This window comes from Lepus europaeus, chromosome 5, assembly GCF_033115175.1.
Source record: "Lepus europaeus isolate LE1 chromosome 5, mLepTim1.pri, whole genome shotgun sequence".
NCBI lineage: Eukaryota > Metazoa > Chordata > Mammalia > Lagomorpha > Leporidae > Lepus > Lepus europaeus.
The window spans coordinates 128,121,276-128,141,027 of record NC_084831.1 but is presented as its reverse complement, the minus strand read 5'-3'; the positions used below and the strand labels follow the sequence as shown (position 1 = coordinate 128,141,027).

At 40.8% G+C, this 19,752-nt stretch overlaps 1 protein-coding gene across 5 annotated transcripts in view; it reads right to left on the bottom strand.

Moving 5' to 3' along the window:
* Window positions 1-1,125: 1,125 nt before the first annotated feature.
* Window positions 1,126-19,752, bottom strand: part of DDR2 (discoidin domain receptor tyrosine kinase 2) — a 164,432-nt gene continuing 145,805 nt past the window's right edge. For all 5 annotated transcript variants that reach the window (XM_062192640.1, XM_062192639.1, XM_062192642.1 and 2 more), the window contains 6 exons: window positions 19,368-19,591; window positions 18,030-18,157; window positions 15,124-15,315; window positions 14,602-14,836; window positions 11,432-11,581; window positions 1,126-7,717 (listed from right to left, as the gene is read on the bottom strand). In XM_062192640.1, coding sequence (XP_062048624.1) covers window positions 7,583-7,717; window positions 11,432-11,581; window positions 14,602-14,836; window positions 15,124-15,315; window positions 18,030-18,157; window positions 19,368-19,591 — 1,064 coding nt within the window. In that variant the 3' untranslated portion in view covers window positions 1,126-7,582. The remainder of the gene's footprint in view (window positions 7,718-11,431; window positions 11,582-14,601; window positions 14,837-15,123; window positions 15,316-18,029; window positions 18,158-19,367; window positions 19,592-19,752) is intronic.

The window sequence follows — 19,752 nt, the reverse complement described above, 5'->3', positions numbered from 1 at the left end:
GAGGCTGTGTGTTGGGAGTCAGTGCTGTTTAGGATTCAAGACCCAGAAGATAGAATAGTGTACATTTCTTCTTCAACTAAGAAATGAATATACAATTATAAATGGAGATAAATCAGTTTGCTAGTCTGAATAATATACAGAGTCCTTTAACTTGTTATTTCACACTTGATCTTAGCCAAAAGGCCAACAAGCAATTTTAACTTGTTATTTCAAATTCAAGAGTAGATATAATCTTTGTGCCCAGGGATTTATATATTCAAATACACGTATAGCATGTTTATACCATAAACATATCAACTGTTAAATCTTGGCCTGGCGTTACAAGTGGTGTGGTGTCACTTTAACCATCTCTGCTCTCCTGTTTGTGTTTTCCTCCATTGTCCCTCCTCCCACTCCCACTCCCACCACACAGCTAGTAGAACACCTAGCCTTTAGACCTGCAGACTAGACACACTGAGGAGTCAGGGTGTACCGCTTCTTAGCCTTTTGACTAGGATCAAGTGTAGGAGTCAGGGTGTGCTTTCATGAGTCCTCTGGCTATTCTCTGAAAATTTATATCCATTCCTTTACCCACTATGATCCTTGCTGGAAAGATCATGCTCAGAAAATTAAAAATATAAACTTACTCTTCAGGGGACAAATCAGAAATGTGTTGTTCCAGATGGTTTTCTCCTGATCTCTGTTGTGAAGTGTGAGTCTGTATTCTGGTTGTTCCTAGTCTTTGTTGATCTGTGCATGTTTAGAGACAGATAGTATTTTGATTGAGAAGGCATTTCTGTGTGTCAAACAAGACAAATCTGGAACAATAACAATAAACATCCACAGTTTTGCCTGCACTGGGTTCTCTAGAACTGGACTAATTGTGAGGACACAAAATCCCAATCTCTAGTATGTTTGGATTTGTCCAAAACCAAGATGCTTTTCTACCAGTATGAAGTCAACTAATGTATTCAACTAATGTTTTCAAGGCCTGTTTAAATACCCCTCTGTCAGATAGCCCCAAAAGACAGCTGTCCACACCACACCCACCCCAACTGGGCCCTGTGCCCCATGGCTTCTCCAGAAATAACGTAGGGAGTAGGGTAACAACAGTCAGAACTGAAGCAATTCACTCAGGAAGAGGGATCCATCAGTAGCACGACTCTTTAATCATTGTTATTTACAATTTATCATCTGACAGACTTACAGAGAATAAATAAAGAAAAGAAAATATACAGTTGGAGTCACATTTCTTTTTCTATTACAGAGGAATTTTTCGTATTCTATTTTGGAATACAATGATTGTTTTAAGCAGGAATTAAATCCGTTTGTTATTCACCCCTCAACAAGACACATCATCCCCCAACGCCTGCAAGAGCAAGGCCCGATGCTTCTTCCTCATGACGGAGTGCCCCGCTTTGCTGCTGAAACTCGGTCCTCAGAAAAGTCACCAGACAGCAGGGTAGAAGAACAGACTATCAGGAATAGTAAAAGAACATAACACGGATACACTAGATTACAGATGCTTGGTGTGTTTGTAGGAATTCTCCCAATTTGCAGTTATTTCCAAGCCTCTTTTCAAGAAAAACAGTTTTTCACTGACAATGATGACCATATCTCATAGTGCTTTCCCTCGGCTCTCTTTGCAACTTCTTGACACGTGATCATGACTGTGGGTAAGTGCAGGCTGGCTAAGGCCTCAGCTCTTTCTCCAGCAGAGATGCACAAAGTTGCCGACAAGGTGTCTGCAGGGGAAACTCGTTGGCTTGTTTCAGGTGCACTGAGTCTGTGGCCAAGTCTGGTCTCTGTTTTGATGCCTTGTCCAGAACTGCCTCTCATTGGTGTCTAAGTACTTCAAAGAATATGGCATTTCCATAGATCAATTTCACCATCAGAAAGCATACCCACTGAAGGCTGGCCTTCACCAGGTACAAATCTGGGCACTTTCCCGCCTTTCCTCTTATTTGGAAATAAACCCTCTATGTCACAGCAAAGAAGTTCTCCCTAAACTCAGCCTAGTAATGCTCGATGACAACTTTTTATTTCTATATTTTATTCATTCTAAAAATGACATGCAGTAAATATTTATTGAGTGCTCACTATGTGCTAGGAACTTTATGAGACACACACTGTTACAATCTTGTGATCCTTAAATATTAAGCTTAATAATGTTATAAAACACAATGCTGTAATTGGCCGTGGCTTAACAGGCTAATCCTCCGCCTTGCGGCGCCGGCACACCAGATTCTATCCCGGTTGCCCCTCTTCCAGGCCAGCTCTCTGCTATTGCCCGGGAAGGCAGTGGAGGATGGCCCAAGTGCTTGGGCCCTGGACCCGCATGGGAGACCAGGAGAAGCACCTGGCTCCTGGCTTCAGATCAGCACCATGCGCTGGCCGCAGCGGCCATTGGAGGGTGAACCAACGGCAAAAAAGGAAGACCTTTCTCTCTGTCTCTCTCTCTCACTATCCACTCTGCCTGACAAAAAACAAACAAACAAACAAAAAAAAAAAACACAAAAAAAACACAATGCTGTAATTCACAAAACCAGACTTTCAGCTTTTCCCCAGGTTGTGTTTTCATTCAGTTTCATCCTATGTGGTTGTTATTCTATTCAAGAATAGATATTTGGGCAAAGGAAACTTCTCGGAAAACAATGTTTTATCACACATTAAGAATCCATACTGTTGTATTATATTCCTTCCATAAGCTCTGCTTGGTGCCAGTGATTGCTACCTAACTCCTGACCAAAATACTGATTTATCCTACAGTTCTCTGCTTGTCCCCACTGCAATCGCAATCACTTGTTGGAACTTCAAGAACCACCTATGTTCTATACTTAGTTCTCTAGACAACAAGTCATGGACAGGTCTTACCATTTTTTTGTGTAGCCTAATCCTTCTACATGATCCCTGGACCTTTTCAGATGTCAAAGAGCCAAACTAATTAAAAAATTTAGAAACAGTGTAGGCAATATATTGCTCATTAAGAAAGGAACAGATTAATTTCTTATATTCTCTTGAATCTTGTAGAATTGCAGATACTGTCTCTCAGCTGCATCCAACCAAGACCAGGTTACAAATCAGTAAGGGTTGAAAGTATCTAGCACATGAGTACATGTTGGGCAAAACTAGTGGGATTCCCCATAAAGTCTGTAGTTCAGTTAACAGTATTATGCCATGGTCAATTTTCTGATTTTGAAAATCGACTAGGTATAGTATTGTTAATGAGGAAATTTGAATCTAGGGTAAGGCTGCTCTGTGCTATTTTTGCAACTTCTTGTGAGCCTTAAATTATTTCAAAATAGCTAAATGTTTAAAAAGGTTTGGCAACCAAACAATTACTCACCCCTTCTGTCACAAAGCCGTGAAGCTAATGGTATCTGAGAATGCATGCAGAAATCAAATCACCACTAACCTCTGCAGTCTATTTCTCAATTCAGCATTTCAAAACATTTAACAAGTGGAAAAAGCATTCATCCATTTCTATAAAAATGTTACATTTCAATTCAGAGGCATTTCCCAGGATCTACATCTTCCAGAAGCAATAGAGACCTACCATGTGCATGCTTACTGGAAATAAAAGTCTAAAATGGTAAATTCCAGGTCTAGAACTCAACTGAGGATCAAAGACTTAATAGCCATATACTCATACTGTACATTCCTTTTCTTTCTTTTTTTTTCTTTTTATTATTTTTGGGCAAAACAGATGCTATTCTGTTTTAGTATATTTTCTTATAACATCTTCATCTCCTTCCCTCCTTCAGACACTCCCCTTCTGTTCTCCTTTACTTAAAATACATGGTCTACCCCACATCATGGCTTTCTTGTGGGAAGCCTGGATGAGACTAGGAAAACACATGTTTCCAACATGACACCTACTTCTTTGTGTGCAAATTTTACACAAGATTTCACCTTCTCTAACTTATCTCTTCTGTTCCCATGTTTGCCTGTAGCTGTTCTGGGCATAGCAGAGAAAGGCATGAGTGAACATGGATTTCACTCACAAGAGGAAAGCGAAATGAACACAGAGATTTATGAAATCCCATAAATTCTCCCTTTCCCCTTTCTAGGTTTTCATTTCCCAAGCAGCACTTAGAAAACCAAGTCCAGTTCAGGCAATGATTTGGATTCTTCTCAGCAGCATTGGAACTTGTCTGGAATCCACAGGTGTTCAAACTGCCACCCTTGCCCACTTCCTCTGAAATGAAAGGGTCATTCCCTGGTGGCTGTTTATGTGTTTTTATATCCACAAAGGACATCTCCTTTCTCAAAACTCAAAAAAACCGCCTTCCTTTTCATACGTTGCACTTGACTTTTCGTTTTTAATAAATCTTTGTCATCCCTTTATGCAGAATTTCTTCTTTCTCCATCCATATCGTCTATCCTTCTGTTCTCTCTCTCATATCTCCCTGCAGAAGGACTTGTTTTCTGCTCTGACTAGATTCCCAACCGCTCCAGCTACCTTTGTTTCTTATTTGCTTAACCTGACTCTTCGCTGTGTCTTTCCTGAGAACTCCTCACTGCCTCTCTGTATTCTCCTTTCTAGCCCTCACCTTCCTCCCTGTTCAGTCCCTGCACATTCACATACCCATTGTTCACCCCACTTACATACAATCCACCCTGTTACACAGCCTTATACATTCACAAAGGATCTTTTTGCCATTTTAAAACCACATTTTCTCTTCGGGTGCTTCTTTCTACTCCAGATCTTTTTAGATCATGTGTGTGTGTGAACCACACAGGAAGATTTGGACATGGCTATCAGCATTTAACCAGATAATTATAATAATTTTAGATGTGGCAGGTCAAAAACATAGCCTGGCCATAAAACAGTTTGCCTATCCCATGGAGGAGATACCTTACTGCAAAACTGCCCCACAGTTTCTCATCATTTTTCCTGTCTCCTTTTCCAAATATACCCTAGTTTCATTCCTCTCGTTCAGATTTGCACTGCTTTTTAATTCTATAGACTAAGACTTCACTGTATCCCTTCAATTTGTGCTAAGACCCGTGAGTATGACCAGGCTAGAGGTCATGCCTGTGTTGCTAACACAAAGGCCTCAGTTACAGTGGGTAGTCTTCCTTATCCCACACACAGATTTCTGTATGTGAGAATGCCTATTTGGCAGCCACCTGAAACAAGGAAATCCTGATTATTTCACTTTAGACGTGATTTTTACAGAATCATGGAATACGGTGAATCGGGCAATAACGTAATAAGTAGGTAATACAGTGAATTGGGGTAATAAGGAAGGGGAAATTGTATTATTTTCTCATGCTGCATAAAAAGCCATGGCACTGTCTGGGCATAGTCCTACCAGATGCACATGGATCTGGGGAATTGGCTGTGCATCCTGATTTCATGTCTCTTTACTTCTAATGAAGTTAACACTTTGAAATCAGAGTGTGCAGGTCCCAAAGCACAAGAGGACATGCCTGGACTTGCAAACATCAAACAAGATAATGTATATTGGAAACACTTGGTAAGCTTTAAGGCACTATAAGGATAACATGTGTTACTATGGCTATTATTACAGTGACTTCTCACAGGTGGTAACTAGATTCCTGAATCTGCAGCAGTTATTGATCCAAACACTGCAAACACTGGACCTAACAGAACTGGAAGAGATTTCAAGAAAATTTATTCCCATTCCCTCACTTTAAAGATAAGGAAACAAAATTTGGAGACATTGATTTGTCCAAGTTTACACATTTGGTGTGGGGGAGAAAGATCAAAGTTCCCAAATCAATGCTCTCCAGACTCAATACAATAATCTCTCCAAAGTTAGTGCTGGGAGAGAATAAGAGCCAAGTCATGGGATAACCATGGGGACAGGGCTCTGGCTATGGTCAGAAGATGACCTGAAAAATGGCTTTGGAGGGCTTGGGATTGAGGCTTATGGAGTGGCCTGGAGCACTGAGGCTGAACAGGGGAAACACCCAAGTGGAGAGACTTCGTGGAAGGTAGGGTGGTGAGGGCAACAGGAGACCCACAGGGTCAAGAACATGTCCTCTCAGCATGGGAAGCTGCTTCTGTCATCTTTTCTTGTTTCCTCTCAACGGAGTGTCGGGTTTCCTTTCCTCCTTTGCTGCTTTCCAGAGAACCTAAGAATTTCTGAAATGTGACAGCTCAGAATCCACTCTGAGGGGACTCCCACTTAACAGGGTATCGGCCTCCATGAATTCTGAGACCAGAGCCAAATGCCTTCTTTTCTGCTGGTCTCACCCTCTTGGAGGCAGAAGCATGTATGCTAAGCAGTGGCAGGGGATGTTCACTCCGCATCTCTCTAGAAGGGCATGAAATATCATCTCATACAACCCTCTGCCTTGTGTTTTAAAACCTCCACTTTTCATGCATATGCTGTAACCTGTATTTGAACAGAATCTTCAATGACTGATGACTTCCCTTGCATTCATCCTTATATGTTCTAACTCTAGCTGTGTTTCCCCTAATAAGTGGTGGAAATCAGGTTCCCTGTAACTTCCCCTTATTGGTCCTAACTCAACTTCTTGGACATACCCTGTTACACATGGTCTCTAGAAACTTATGGCTGAGTAACTCAGCCCCCAGTCCATGGGTCCTATTGAGTCCTCATTAACTGGAATAGCTAAAAGATTTGGTCAAGATGAACCAAAGGGGTTAGCATACAGAAATCAAAACACAGTGTCTGCTAATTTTAAAAATCAGGTTCTCACTTGCAACACACATGCACACACATATGGAAATGTCTGACCAGACAAAGAAGAGAACTGTCTGCAAAAATCACAAATAAATAATGAAAAGCCCACCTGTTAACTGTCTTCCTTAAACTATCTTTCCTGTGTCCATTATCTATTCAAGAATCCTTCCATGAATGAGGTCCTCTTTGTTTGTCTATTGCCGTAAATGACAATTTCCTTCACAAGGCCTTGCAACATACCATCTCTCCCATCCACATCCCATCATTTCATATACAGACTTCAACCATGACCCTTGTCCATAAATTAACAAAACATTCATTCCAAGAAACTGAGTTTTCAACAATGGTTATCCACATTGACAGGAGAGGGAAATACAAAGAATGATGGATCGTGCATCTGTAATGAGTTGTTGTGCACCATGTTCTCAGATTTTCCACACCTATAAAGTGTTTTCCCAAGGCCTAATCCCACGTTTCCCAAGATATTACTATTATTCAAGTTTTTCTTTCTGAAGATATTTTTAGAAGGCTGCATAGAAAAAATATTGTAGAATTTGCACATTAATAAACACAAGCATATTTCACCTTTATAAATTATCTGAAATTTCTAGCCTTTGTTATCCAACACTTTGGTAATATCAAGTAAGATTTCTTTACTATATTTTATATGCCCTAGGCTTTTTTTTTCATTTTTAGTTCTTTAATGTAAAAAATGTGTATATATATGTATATATATATACATACATATATATATATGAGTAAAGGGAGGGAGTGGGGGAGATGAGGGACAGAGAGAGAACAAAGCAAACCAGCCTCTGTCCCTCAGGTCCACTAAATGTCCGGATGAAGTGGCTTAGCGTGGGTGAGTGGTCGGTCTTGTGGGAAGACCTGGGCCTTCGGAATGTTGCCAGGCACAGACAGCTTCACTCGTCTCCTTGTTGGAGGAGCAGAAGGTGGATTTCTTGGAACGAGGGACGCTGCTTGGTATCTCTTCTCCAGCAGCTGAGCATCAGCTTATACACAGAGTCAGGGCAAATGGCTGGTTGAGGGAGGTAAGTCTTTGGAAACAAAAATAAACAGAAAGGAGAGAGAGGGAGAATGAGAGAAAAGGAAGAGTTGTTGCATCATGGTTCGATTTGCTCCTTCCCCACTGTCTTGAACTTGAAAACTGAAATAGTGCTAAATCCTATCAGCCCCTTTCCTGCACCCCTTGTCTTCTCTAATTCTCTAAAGAAGAATTTCCTAATGTGCCTTTCTGTGGCCCCAACTTTCATGCAAAAGATGAAATTGAACCAAAAGGAGGTCAAATCTTTCATTTTTGGCCCACCCATGTTGACATTTATCATAGTAGATACAGAAAATATATTAGTGGCCTCAGCGCCCCAAATGGAATAAAATCTTAGCCAGATGCAGCAACTGGAGTGCAAGATGCATTCATGCAGCTCCTGACCACAATATTCTCTGTGCTCCTCCTCTTCTGTATTGGTCCATCCAGAAAAACTGGATTTCCGGTTTACCACATTAACGTCTCCACATTTACTCCATCTGTAGCCCTGACTGGCCTTTGGCTCTACTCCCAAATCACCAGTTACTGTTTCTATGAGAAATATGCTATTCTGTTGACTCCCAGATCATCTGCTGCTGTCTATAATCCATTGCTGTCATCTCTTTACCAACATTTTTGGGCAGCCTCGTCTATCAACACATTCCTGAACCATATCTAACTTGTCCATGCTCTTTGAACCATCCACTGCCTTTGGCCCAATTAAACATCTAAAGCTGATTAATCATTAACCACTTCCCCTGCCCTAATTCCTCCCACACCAACACCAGCCAATGTCATACATCCTAAGAGCTGGGTTTATTCCCTCTGCCCTCTCCAATATCTGTGACTTTTGTTGGAATATATGATTAAATCTGACAAGCCTTAACTTGGTATCTTTTGAAGGACTAAAACTATAAATTTCCAAAATCTTAAAAGGAAATATCAATATTCATAAGAGTACAGGATAATAGACACTCTCATATATTAAGGCAAAACTTAAAGGGCCGGCGCTGTGGTGTAGCAGGTAAAGCCACCATCTGCAGTGCCAACATCCCATATGGGCTCTGGTCCGAGTCCTGGCTGCTCCACTTCTGATCCAGCTCTCTGCTATGGCCTGGGAAAGCAGTGGAAAATGGCCCAAGTCCTTGGGTCCCTGCACCCATGTGGGAGACCCGGAAGAAGCTCCTGGCTCCCAGTTTCGGATCTGCACAGCTCTGGCCTTTGTGGCCATCGGGGGAGTGAACCAGTGGATGGAAGACCTCTCTTCCTCTCTCTTGGCCTCTGCCTTTCTGTAACTCTGCCTTTCAAACTTTAAAATAAACCTGTTAAGTCCTTCCTGAAGTGTTCGCTAGATAATTGAAAAAAATGCTTCTCAAGCCAAAAGATGTTCATAAAGTAGAAATAATAAGTAATTTATTAGGGTTGCCATTTCAAAATATTATAAACTTGGTCAATATTTAAAGTTATATTTCATAATATCTCATATTACATTTCTATATTTGTATATCTCATATTACATTTGTTTAATGTTATTAAAGGTAGCAAAATATTAAACATTAAACAAAACTTTCAAAATTATATTACTTTTAGTTATTTAATTCCATTTCTAAATGGAATTATGATCTATCATAAACTTTCAAGAAATATGCTATCTTGGAATTCATCACATCTCATGAGTTAAATTGAAAGCAAAACTTTCATACATTTTTAAATTACTGAAATAATTGCTATACACTTCTGAGAACTTTCAATTGAAAAAAATTATTTAAGATTTGCAAGTCCTACAAATCCAGAATATAAATTCCTTTAAAATTCATGGGACTAGAATTTTTCTCCTGCATTATATCCATCATATTCAACAAGTTAGCCATGCCATTTGAAAATGAGTCACAGAACATATGTGTAGTTGAGGGACTACAGAACCTTCTGAAAAAAATTGAGAATTTTTTTCCTAATTCTCATATCAATCATATCCATAATTCTCATACCAAACTTTTAAAGTTGGAATATTGAAATTTAAGGATAAATTTCATAATAATTAAATTTCATGACATAATAAATGAAATGTTTATAAATTATGTTTAATACATTTATACACTAAATTTAGTAATTTTTTAATCAAAAACATATTCTTATGCTTATAAGTGAGAAATTTTCTTAGTATTTAATGGTAACATTTGGCTTTGGTCATTCTTGGGTCAAATATTTGACTTTATCACTGCACCACTTGGTGTTGGCCAAAATATATACCTGGTGCACCATGAGTATCTAGTGAAGATTACTAATGGTGAATCTTTAAACTGATTATTTTAAAAGAAATAAGAAAAATAAAACTCTAGAAATTGTTAAAATTAAAATTGCTATCAAATGATCAAACAGTGTTTTCTGACATCACTTTGAAATAATTAACATATAACTTTTTAGTGCTTAGCCAAAAAAGACATAATATCAAGAATACTTTTAAGGCAAGGTGGACAGTGGGCAAGAAGTGGAGTGGGAAGGGAAAGACCTTCCTTTTGTCCAATGTTCAAAGATCCAATTTTACATGTTAAAAACAACAACAACAACAAATCCCTGTAGGATTTTAGTCACTGAAGATTCAAGGGCTTAGAATGTTCCCACCACTTTACTTATAATTCTGGGATACACTCAAATTAAGACCATGATTACGATAAAGAAGATTACACTTCCTAATTAAGCTCACTGCCTTCAATTGGTCATGTATATCTTCTAATAGGTCACTGTGTTGGCTGGGATGTTTTAGTCTGGGAGGAAAAAAGCAAATGTTTTCCCCCAGTTACGCATACAGGAGTATGTCTACCCTTGACCATAGGAAGAAGGCAATTGCCTTATAACCCATATGGATCCTTTGATAACTCCTTGCTACCAAAATAGAACATCAAGAATAAATTCAATTACAGGATCCCTCTCTCATTTGCAACATGCACCATGTATTAACCTGATCGCTTGCTTGCCTGTATCTGTTGAAGCAAAAGTCTTCCCCTGAGTGCTATCATTTTCCTGCTGGAATTGCTGCAATTCAAGGCTATGCTGTAGCCAGGTCACTTTGGGGTGCTGTAGGACACTGGTTACTACCAAGCTTTAAATCCCGGCTATTATAGGAACATTCAAAATCGAGCCACCCAAACAAAGCTTGGAGTAGTTGGCTATGAACTAGGATTCCTTCTGAGCTGCAGCAGGCAGAATTCCCTGAATCCTAAGAGGCCTTGTTGACTGGTCCTGGAAAGAGCAGCAAGTCCAGGACACGCATGACGGTTTCTGGGCATCGAAGTCTGCGAACACTGCCGGGCGGTCTAAACCAGCAGCAATTCTTACACTAACGTATATTTTTAACAGCACTAAAAAGCTCCCTTTCTGCTTTTATGATTACATTTTTTCAACCAGGAAAATAAACCATGCAGTCTGGATCGAGAAATAAATCACAGCTACCAGGTAGGATTTTATTTGCTGCTACGTTTGAGTAGGGGAGAAGCATGATACGCCCCCCTCATGCCCTGCAGCAGTCAATGAGTTGACATGTGGATAAAGCAGCAGAGTGTTCGGATGCCCAAGGAGGGCCTGGGCCTTGCATATCACCTGGACAGTTCACAGCAGATGGTTGTCATCCAGATAGCCTCTCTTCCAGCTCCAGCACTGCTAACTCAGGACTTTCCTCCCTCCCTCCAGAGTACCCTGGCTACATCTATGCATCCCCAGCGGTTCTTACCTGCCTCCCTTGGTCTCGGAAGAACTCTCCAGTATTCTCAATAACCTGTTCATCTGACAGTTGGGAATAGGGCTGCTCCTGGCAAAAGGTGAAAGTTTCCCACAGAGTCACCCCAAAGGCCCACACATCACTTGCTGTGGTGAATTTGCCCTATTCAAATTAAGGAAAAGAGGGAAAAATCAGAATAACATATGCACAAGAAAAGGTTAGATTTCCATAATCTGGGGTTAACCCCCTTTCCTATCCAAGGGCAAGGAATATTGAAACAGCCAAGATAAGTATGGAGGATCCAGAGTTACAATAGAAAGTTGTCAAAGAAACAGGCCCTGGGGCCAGCGTTGTGGCATAGCAGGTAAAGCTACCGCCTACAGTGCCAGCATCCCACATGGGCGCCAGTTTCAGTCTCGGCTGCTCCTCTTCCGATCCAGCCCTCTGCTATGGCCTGGGGAAGGAGTAGAAGATGACACAAGTCTTTGGGCCCCTGCACCTGTGTGGGAGACCCAGAAAAAATTCCAGGCTTCTGGCGTTGGATCGGCTCGGCTCCGTCTGTTGCAGCCATTTGGGGAGTGAACCTGAGGATAGAAGACCTCTCTCTCTCCCTGGCTTTGCCTCTCTGTAACTCTTCCTTTCAAATAAGTAAATAAATTTTTAAAAAGAAAAGAAAAGGAAAAGAAAAGGAGACCCTTCATTCTCTCATCCTGGTGATGTCAGTTTATGAGCATACTTCAAACAGTTTGGGCAAAATGGAATTAAAATACAAGGTTCTGGGGCTGGCATTGTGGTGTAGCAGGTAAAGCCACTGTTTGTAGTGCCAGTGTGCCAGCATCCCATATGGGTGCCCATTCGAGACCTTATGCTCCACTTCCGATCCAGCTCCCTGCTGACAGCCTGAGAAAGCAGTGGAAATTGGCCCAGTACTTGGGCCCCTGAACCCACAAGGGAAACCCAGAAGAAGCTCCTGGCTCCTGGTTTCAATCTGGCCCAGCCCTGGCTGTTGTGGCCATCTGCAGAGTAAAGCAATGGATGGAAGATCTTTTTTCTCCTTCTCTTTCTCTCTCTCTCTCTCTCTCTCTCTCTCTATCTCTCTGTCTCTCTCTGAATCCCTCTCTCTCTCTCTGTAACTCTGCCTTTCAAATAAATAAAAATATATTATTTATATACTTATGGTTCTTTTCATGCAAAAACATTGAAATCCTTGCACAATGTTGTCATTAGTACACCATTTTATAAACTTTTTGAAGAGCTCTAATAAGTATGGATTTCAAAATGTTTTTTCAGCAGACTAAACTTATCTTTTAATTTCATTTTTCTCAAATTTTTGAAATCCCCCATGTATTTTGCTTCCCTTATAAATGACAGTCAAGAGTCCAAAGGCCTGTACCCATAAGCTGCAAGTTAGAAGGTCAGACTTGAGACTCTAGGATAGCCCTAGGAAAATGCCCATGGGAAAGGCGAAATTAGAATGGGAAGTCAACTGTTTTTCCATCAGAAGAATCTGAATTAAATGCAGGGAAGAAGTCTTCTGGTGAACTTAATACTCTTACTTTCCAGTTTGGTGGTAGTCAGTCTTGAAAATAGTCTTTAACAAGTGACAGCAGTGAGACTCAGATGTAGTTAGCATGCATTAATGTTTTTTTATTTGAGAGGTAGAGAGACAGAGACCTTCCATCTGCTGGTTCACTACACAAATGTATATAACAGCCCAGGCTGAAGTCAGGAGATGAGAATTCAATCCAGGCTCAATACTTGAGCCATCACCTGCTTCCTCCCAGGGTATGTATTAGCAGGAAGCTAGAATCATGCTTGCATTAAATTGTAGGATAAATTTATAACATCAGGACATTATGCAGCTGTTAAAAATAATGCTTTAAAGAATTTTTAATGGCATTGGAAATATCAGTGATAAAACGTTAAGTAAAAAACAAAGGATTGCATGGCATAGAATCATCTCAGTTATGTAATGCAAAGTAAATACATACATATTCATGGAAAAAATACATACATTGAAAAATTCCTCAAAGTAATTATACCAAGACATTGACAATCATCATTTTGGTGAGGGGAAGTGGATAACTATGTATTTTCTCATTTCAGAATTAATTCAAGAATCTTCTAAAAATATGAATAGGTGATAAGCAGATAAACTAAAAGTGAACAACACTAAATTAATCATGGGATTTTTCTCTGCAATATTACAGAAAACAAAAGACAAAGTTAATATATCTTTGTAGAATGTAAAAGTTTGTAGTCTAATAATTCTAATAATCAGGCAAGCAATTGTCAAATCAACAGTAAAATGTCTCAGATATGCATGGTGAGAAAATACATATCCAAGAAAGACCTTTGGAAAAAATAGTTTATTCATGATGCATAATACTATGAATTGAATAAAACTTATAAAGCAATGAATGATGAACTTAAAATGTCAATTGTAAAAATCATTAAAGTAAAAATATGGAGGCTCCTATTGTGGCACAGCTGGTTAAACCATCCCCTGTGACAGAAGCATCCCATATGAGTGCCAATTTGAGTCCTCGCTCCTCTACTTTCTATACAAATCCTTACTTAAAAAGAAGAAGAATATGGCTACCCATATGGGAGACCTGGATGAAACTCCTGGATCCTGGCTTTGGCCTGGCCCAGCTCTGGCTATTGTGGCCATTTGAAAAGTGAACCTGCAGATGGAAAATCCCTCTCTATCTGTCTCTCCCTCTCCGTCTATAACTCTGCCTTTCAAATAAATAAATAAATATTCCTTAAAAAATTAAGGTAAAAATACAGAGATCTGTCTAAATAATTAATGGGAAGCATGGTTAAAAAATGAACATAGAACAAAAAAATACATTGTCTGGATACAATTTCTCCAAACGATAAAGGTTATTACACCCTAAATTAATTAAAACCAATCATTAGGAGAGATGGGAGAAGAAGGAGATACTGAGTCTTCTACCTACCTTCTAACTTTTTTCTCTGAATTTTCTATAATGAGAGTACTATTTTTTTCAGCAGAAACAGGCAACTGTTAAATAATAATAAAATTTGGTGTACAGAGAAAACCATCTCAAGTCAAAGAAACAATCAAAGTCTGCTGAGTCTTCCTCCTGCTGTCTCAGGTTTATCCCTACCTGTCATGTGTACCTACACCTCAGCTGCTCGGGTACAGAACTCACCAGCAAGATGCTCTCCCAAGACATCCAGCGGATGGGGAGCACTGCTCGGCCCTGGATCCGGTAGTAGTCCCCACTGTACAGGTTTCTGCTCATGCCAAAATCAGCTATCTTGATGGTGTAGTTCTTCCCTACTAAGCAGTTTCGCGTGGCCAGATCTCGGTGGACAAAGTTAAGAGAGGAAAGATACTTCATGCCAGAGGCAATCTGGGTAGCCATAAACTTCAGGTTGGTGTAACTGAGGAAATACACAAGAGAGAAAGTAGCCTATGGAAAGAGAAAGCCATGCTAGGTATACACTCTAAAGTTGACATTGACAAATCAGGGCTTCCGTCTCAACATCCCATCTCAACATCCAATCTCTATTCTTAACAAATCCCTCACAGTTGTCCCATTATCCCTACACGGTGACCTGCCTCACTCTCCCAAAACCATGACGAACTTGAAGGCTGACTGCTCCCCATTTTCAGATCCCAGCTTCCTGTCATGGCCCCAGGAGAGAGACAGAAGACCTCGTTCATTTACCTGACAGTGGGGACGTTGCCAGCGGAAGAACTGGGGGGCTCATGACGGGAAAGGAATTGATTGAGATCTCCATTCTCCATGTACTCGGTGATCATGCACAGAGGGTCGTCAGTGATACACACTGCTAAGAGCCTAATGATGTTTGGGTCCTTGAGGCGGGACATGATCTTTATTTCCTTAAGAAAATCATTCCTTTGGAGGACACAGACATAGACAAACCCATAGGTTGACAGAGTCAGACTCAAGTGGAGGGAAGAACGTACAACCATGTCTATTCCTAACCATCACACCAAGTCTTGTTTCTCCCTGAACAACCTTCTAGAAGACAGAGAAATTGGCACCTGGAATTATGCTATTCCTCATGGAATGTGATAGACACTGTATAGATTGCACAATAATGTTCTTGAGAACAAGATCCATGCCCTAGGATCTAAGAAAATGCCTGCCACATAGAAAATGATTAATTTGGGGCCAGCGCTGTGGTGTAGCAGGTAAAGCTGACACCTGCAGTGCTGCCATTACATATGGGTGCCAGTTTGAGTCCTGGCTGCTCTACTTCCGATCCAGCTCCCTGCTAATACATCTTGGAGGGCAGTGGAGGATTGCCCCTGCACCCACATGGGAGACTCAGAAGAAGCTCCTTGGCTCCTGGCTTTGGATTGGTCCAGCTCCCACTGTTGCAGCCACCTGGGGAGTCAACCTGCAAATGAAAGATATCTCTCTCTCTCTCTCTCTCTGCCTCTTCTCTGCCTCTCTTAATTCTGTCTTTCAAATAAATAAATAATTCTTAAAAAAAAATCAAATCAGGGGGCCGGCGCTGTGGCACAGTGGGTTAACACCCTGGCCTGAAGCACCGGCATCCCATATGGGTGCCAGTTCTAGTCCCGGCTGCTCCTTTTCAGATCCAGCTCTCTGCTGTGGCCTGGGAAAGCAGTAGAAGATGACCCGAGTCCTTGGGACCCTGCACCCATGTGAGAGACCCAGAAGAAGCTCCTGGCTCCTGGTTTTGGATCGGTGCAGCTCTGGCCGTTGTGGCCATCTAAGGAGTGAACCAGTGGATGGAAGACCTCTCTCTTTCTCTCTCTCTGCCTCTGCCTCTCTAAATAAATAAGTAGAATCTAAAAAATGAAAAAATGAAATGATTAATATTTGCAGAGTCAAACATATATTGGTTTAAAACTACTCTGCAAAACGATAGTTTTCACTGAAAATCCTGGCTGAGCACACTAAGGTATTTACCTTTTTAAAAAGCCATCAAGGCATTCTATTAATAAATTCAAGAAACTTTTATAAACTGAAGGACTGCCTTCTTGTTTATCTGAGAATTTTTCACTTTCCTTCACTGGCTTTCTTGATACACTATGCACCAACAATCATTTGCAACACACAGTTAGCAGCCTGGTCCAAACAGAGATGTTTAAAGCCTATTACAGTAATGGGGGCCATTTCCAAAGAGGTGCTTACTTGGCCAAAACCAGCTTCTTTGAGTACATGGTGACAGCTAGCCTTGAGTCACAGCACAGTAACATTTGAATTAGTGGAACCAGCAGATGACAGTCCCAAGACTATTGCAGTAGATCTGTCATCAGGCTCCCATGAGATCTCTAGAAATTCTAGGTCGGAAGTATATTACACCAATATAGAATCCTTAGAGTCAGTATCATCCTGATGCAACTCACCCCTTCTTTCATTCTCCCTTCAATCTCAAATCATGGATTTCTGTGGCTTGGGAGGGCTTGAGTCTAGGCCTTCTGCCGTTGCTAAACATGCGTGGGAACAGGTGGAGACACAATAAACCTCACCAGAAAAACAAAATGGCTGAAGGCTTTGTCTTATTCTGTGCTTTTTTTCCTTGTCATTTTCTCCAGTTCTGTGCTAAGATTGATGTGAGGAAAACTCCATCTCTCTAGGGCACCTGAGAATGTCACTTTTTATTCATAGTGATATCCTTAAGATTGAAATTCTCCATTAAAATTCTAAAATCTCTAAAATCTTGAGTTATATTCCCTTTCCTTTCTCTCTTCTCCATTCTATAACCTGTCAATTACATGACTGTTAATGAAATCTACAATATTCTTGTTGTATATGCTAATTTGGGGAACAGGATAATAAACATTATCTTGCTACGAATATCAGTGAGACTAATCAAGACAACACAAAAGGGAATATACATATGCTATCCAGATGTGCAGATTTACCTGGGACACATACAACCAGCTTTCAATCAGCATGCCTCGCTGGGTGAGGATTAACTCACCATTACTGTAATGGAAAGGGTGTCAGACAACGGAGTGTGGCTGGAAGCTGCAATTTATGTAGTAAAGGATCTGAGAGTTTATTAGCCAGTTTCGAAAACTGCTAAGGGACAGTGGATCCTTTTGCTTTGAGGTCCATAGAGACTTTTCCAAGTAGAGGTAGCTTCTCATTTTAGGAGTTGCTGGACATAGAAGAAAAGGAGCATAAAAGAGAAAAAAAAAAAGGATAAGAGTTAAGTAGAGATGTGAAAAAAGAATGGAGTAGGGTTAGCAGGAAAGATGTGTGTGATAGTGAAAAGTCTGCTGAGAGGAGAGTTAATGACACTCAGGAGGATGCGAGTAAAGATGAGGAAGTCCACATCTAGACTGCTGCGTACATTGGTTAGAATCGAGATCAGGGCTAGGAGGGTGATAGAGGGCTAGGAAGTAAATATGTAGCAAATCCAGTGGGAAAATGTACACTTGTGCTTCAGATAGATGGAGAAAAAGATGAGGACTGCTGACTCCATCAGGAAAGTAAAGCCTAACATGGGAAACATGAGGTAGACCTTCTCATCTCAAAAGAAAAAAAAATGATCAGAAGTTTCTAGGAGTGTTCCTGATACTAAAGATGAAATGCATAAGGGAAAGTTCAAAATGCATACCACAGACCTGGCATTCTTGTTGGCATCTGCTCGGAGCATTTTCACGGCCACCAGGACAGGCTGGTTGGTGCTGACATCAAGGGCAAAATCTTTGTCTTTGAATTTTTCCATTCCCTCCACTTCACAGAGATGGACCTAGACAAAAGTCATCTAGTCTCAGCACCACCATTTCTCCTGAAGAGGTCTCAGTACTCTTGGTGAGCATTTCCTGGAGATAACCTAACTCTTACAACTCAGGCAAAATAATCAAAAGACAGAGAAGAAGATATGTGTATATAACATATCTTTTTGTTTAAATCATTGGTGTAATTCAAAAACATTGATAAAGTACCCAGCTATTATGATATGTTACTGATATATAAAAGAAATACACATTGTATGGAACACTGAATAAGTGGATGAATGAATCTATAAGTTTTTATACTACAGCATAGTTTACTATAAAATGTCATTCACCATAAATATTTGAACTTTGATTCAAGAAAATGTAGCTACTTGTCATACAAATCAGAATTGCTGTGGCGTTTAGCATTATAAGTAACTCCTGTGTGTTAGCACAGTACAGGTGCATGAGTTTTCAACTCAGGGAGCAGAAAGAGTACATAGACCACTACAACCAGATGTCACAAACCCTTCTACCTCCTCCAACACCAGACCTACCAAAGGGGTTAACATGCAGCCCACACTGCACAATGACACATTTTTGTGAAACCAAGTAGTATATTTGGAGTTTACTTCTATTATACAATTGGAATTCTACTTACTATTGAAGAACTCCTATCGCAACTTAAAACACTGCTTGAGATCTTTGAAGGTTCATGTGACTAACACAAGCGTGAAAACTTGCTACAGCTCGCTATCACTCTGAGGACAACTGAGAAGAGCGCTCCTCCTTATCTTGATGACTCAATCTTCAGTGGTTGATTTGGGATCAAAGGCAGGGGTGAGGTTGTTTTTGACCATTTTATGTGTAATTCCCATTAAAAGGGAAAAAACAAAGTGGTTTTCAAGCACCAGGGTGTTCCTGGACTGTCTGTAAAAGATGATCGCATCTGGTGGGCCCCACCCTCGGTATTCAATTTTAGAATTTTTGTGAAAATATTGAATATTTCTTGAGATATCTGAAGTCAAATATTCCATCTAGAAGTCCCCAAAACTCCATAGCTATTTGACAAGGGTGAGGCTGGCCCGACACCGGTCATCTAGAGGACAATGCACAATGCAGGAAAAGACAAGTGGAGATGTTCAGTTGTGAATCTACTTCCAGAAGGGACACTGTTCTACTGACCATTTTTATCCAATCACTTCCTGCCCTTGGGAGGCCCCCCTCAGAGAATCCACTTACCTCCCCAAACTGGCCTTCTCCCAGCTTCTCCTTGAAAGTTAGGAGTTTCCTGGGGAACTCTTCCACAGCCACATCTTTTCCCGACAGCAGGTCCATGGTGACGGCAGGCACAGAGTAGGTGTTGCCTCCGGTCACCCCCTGGAGGTTCACTATGTCAGCCTCTGCGTAGTGGGGCACGCCCTCGGGTCCACTGGGCTGCACGGGTTTCACAACACTGCTGCAGCCTGGAAAGACAAGCAGAAGTCTCAGTCACGCCTTTGGATATCTCTTCAAGAAAGAAACTCTAGGAGCACGGAGAAGCTAGAACAGAGTCCTGCGACTGCCTACACTACCCCCATGATAGTCTTTCTTGGCAGACGGGTTTGCTTCCTCTACAGGTGCTTTC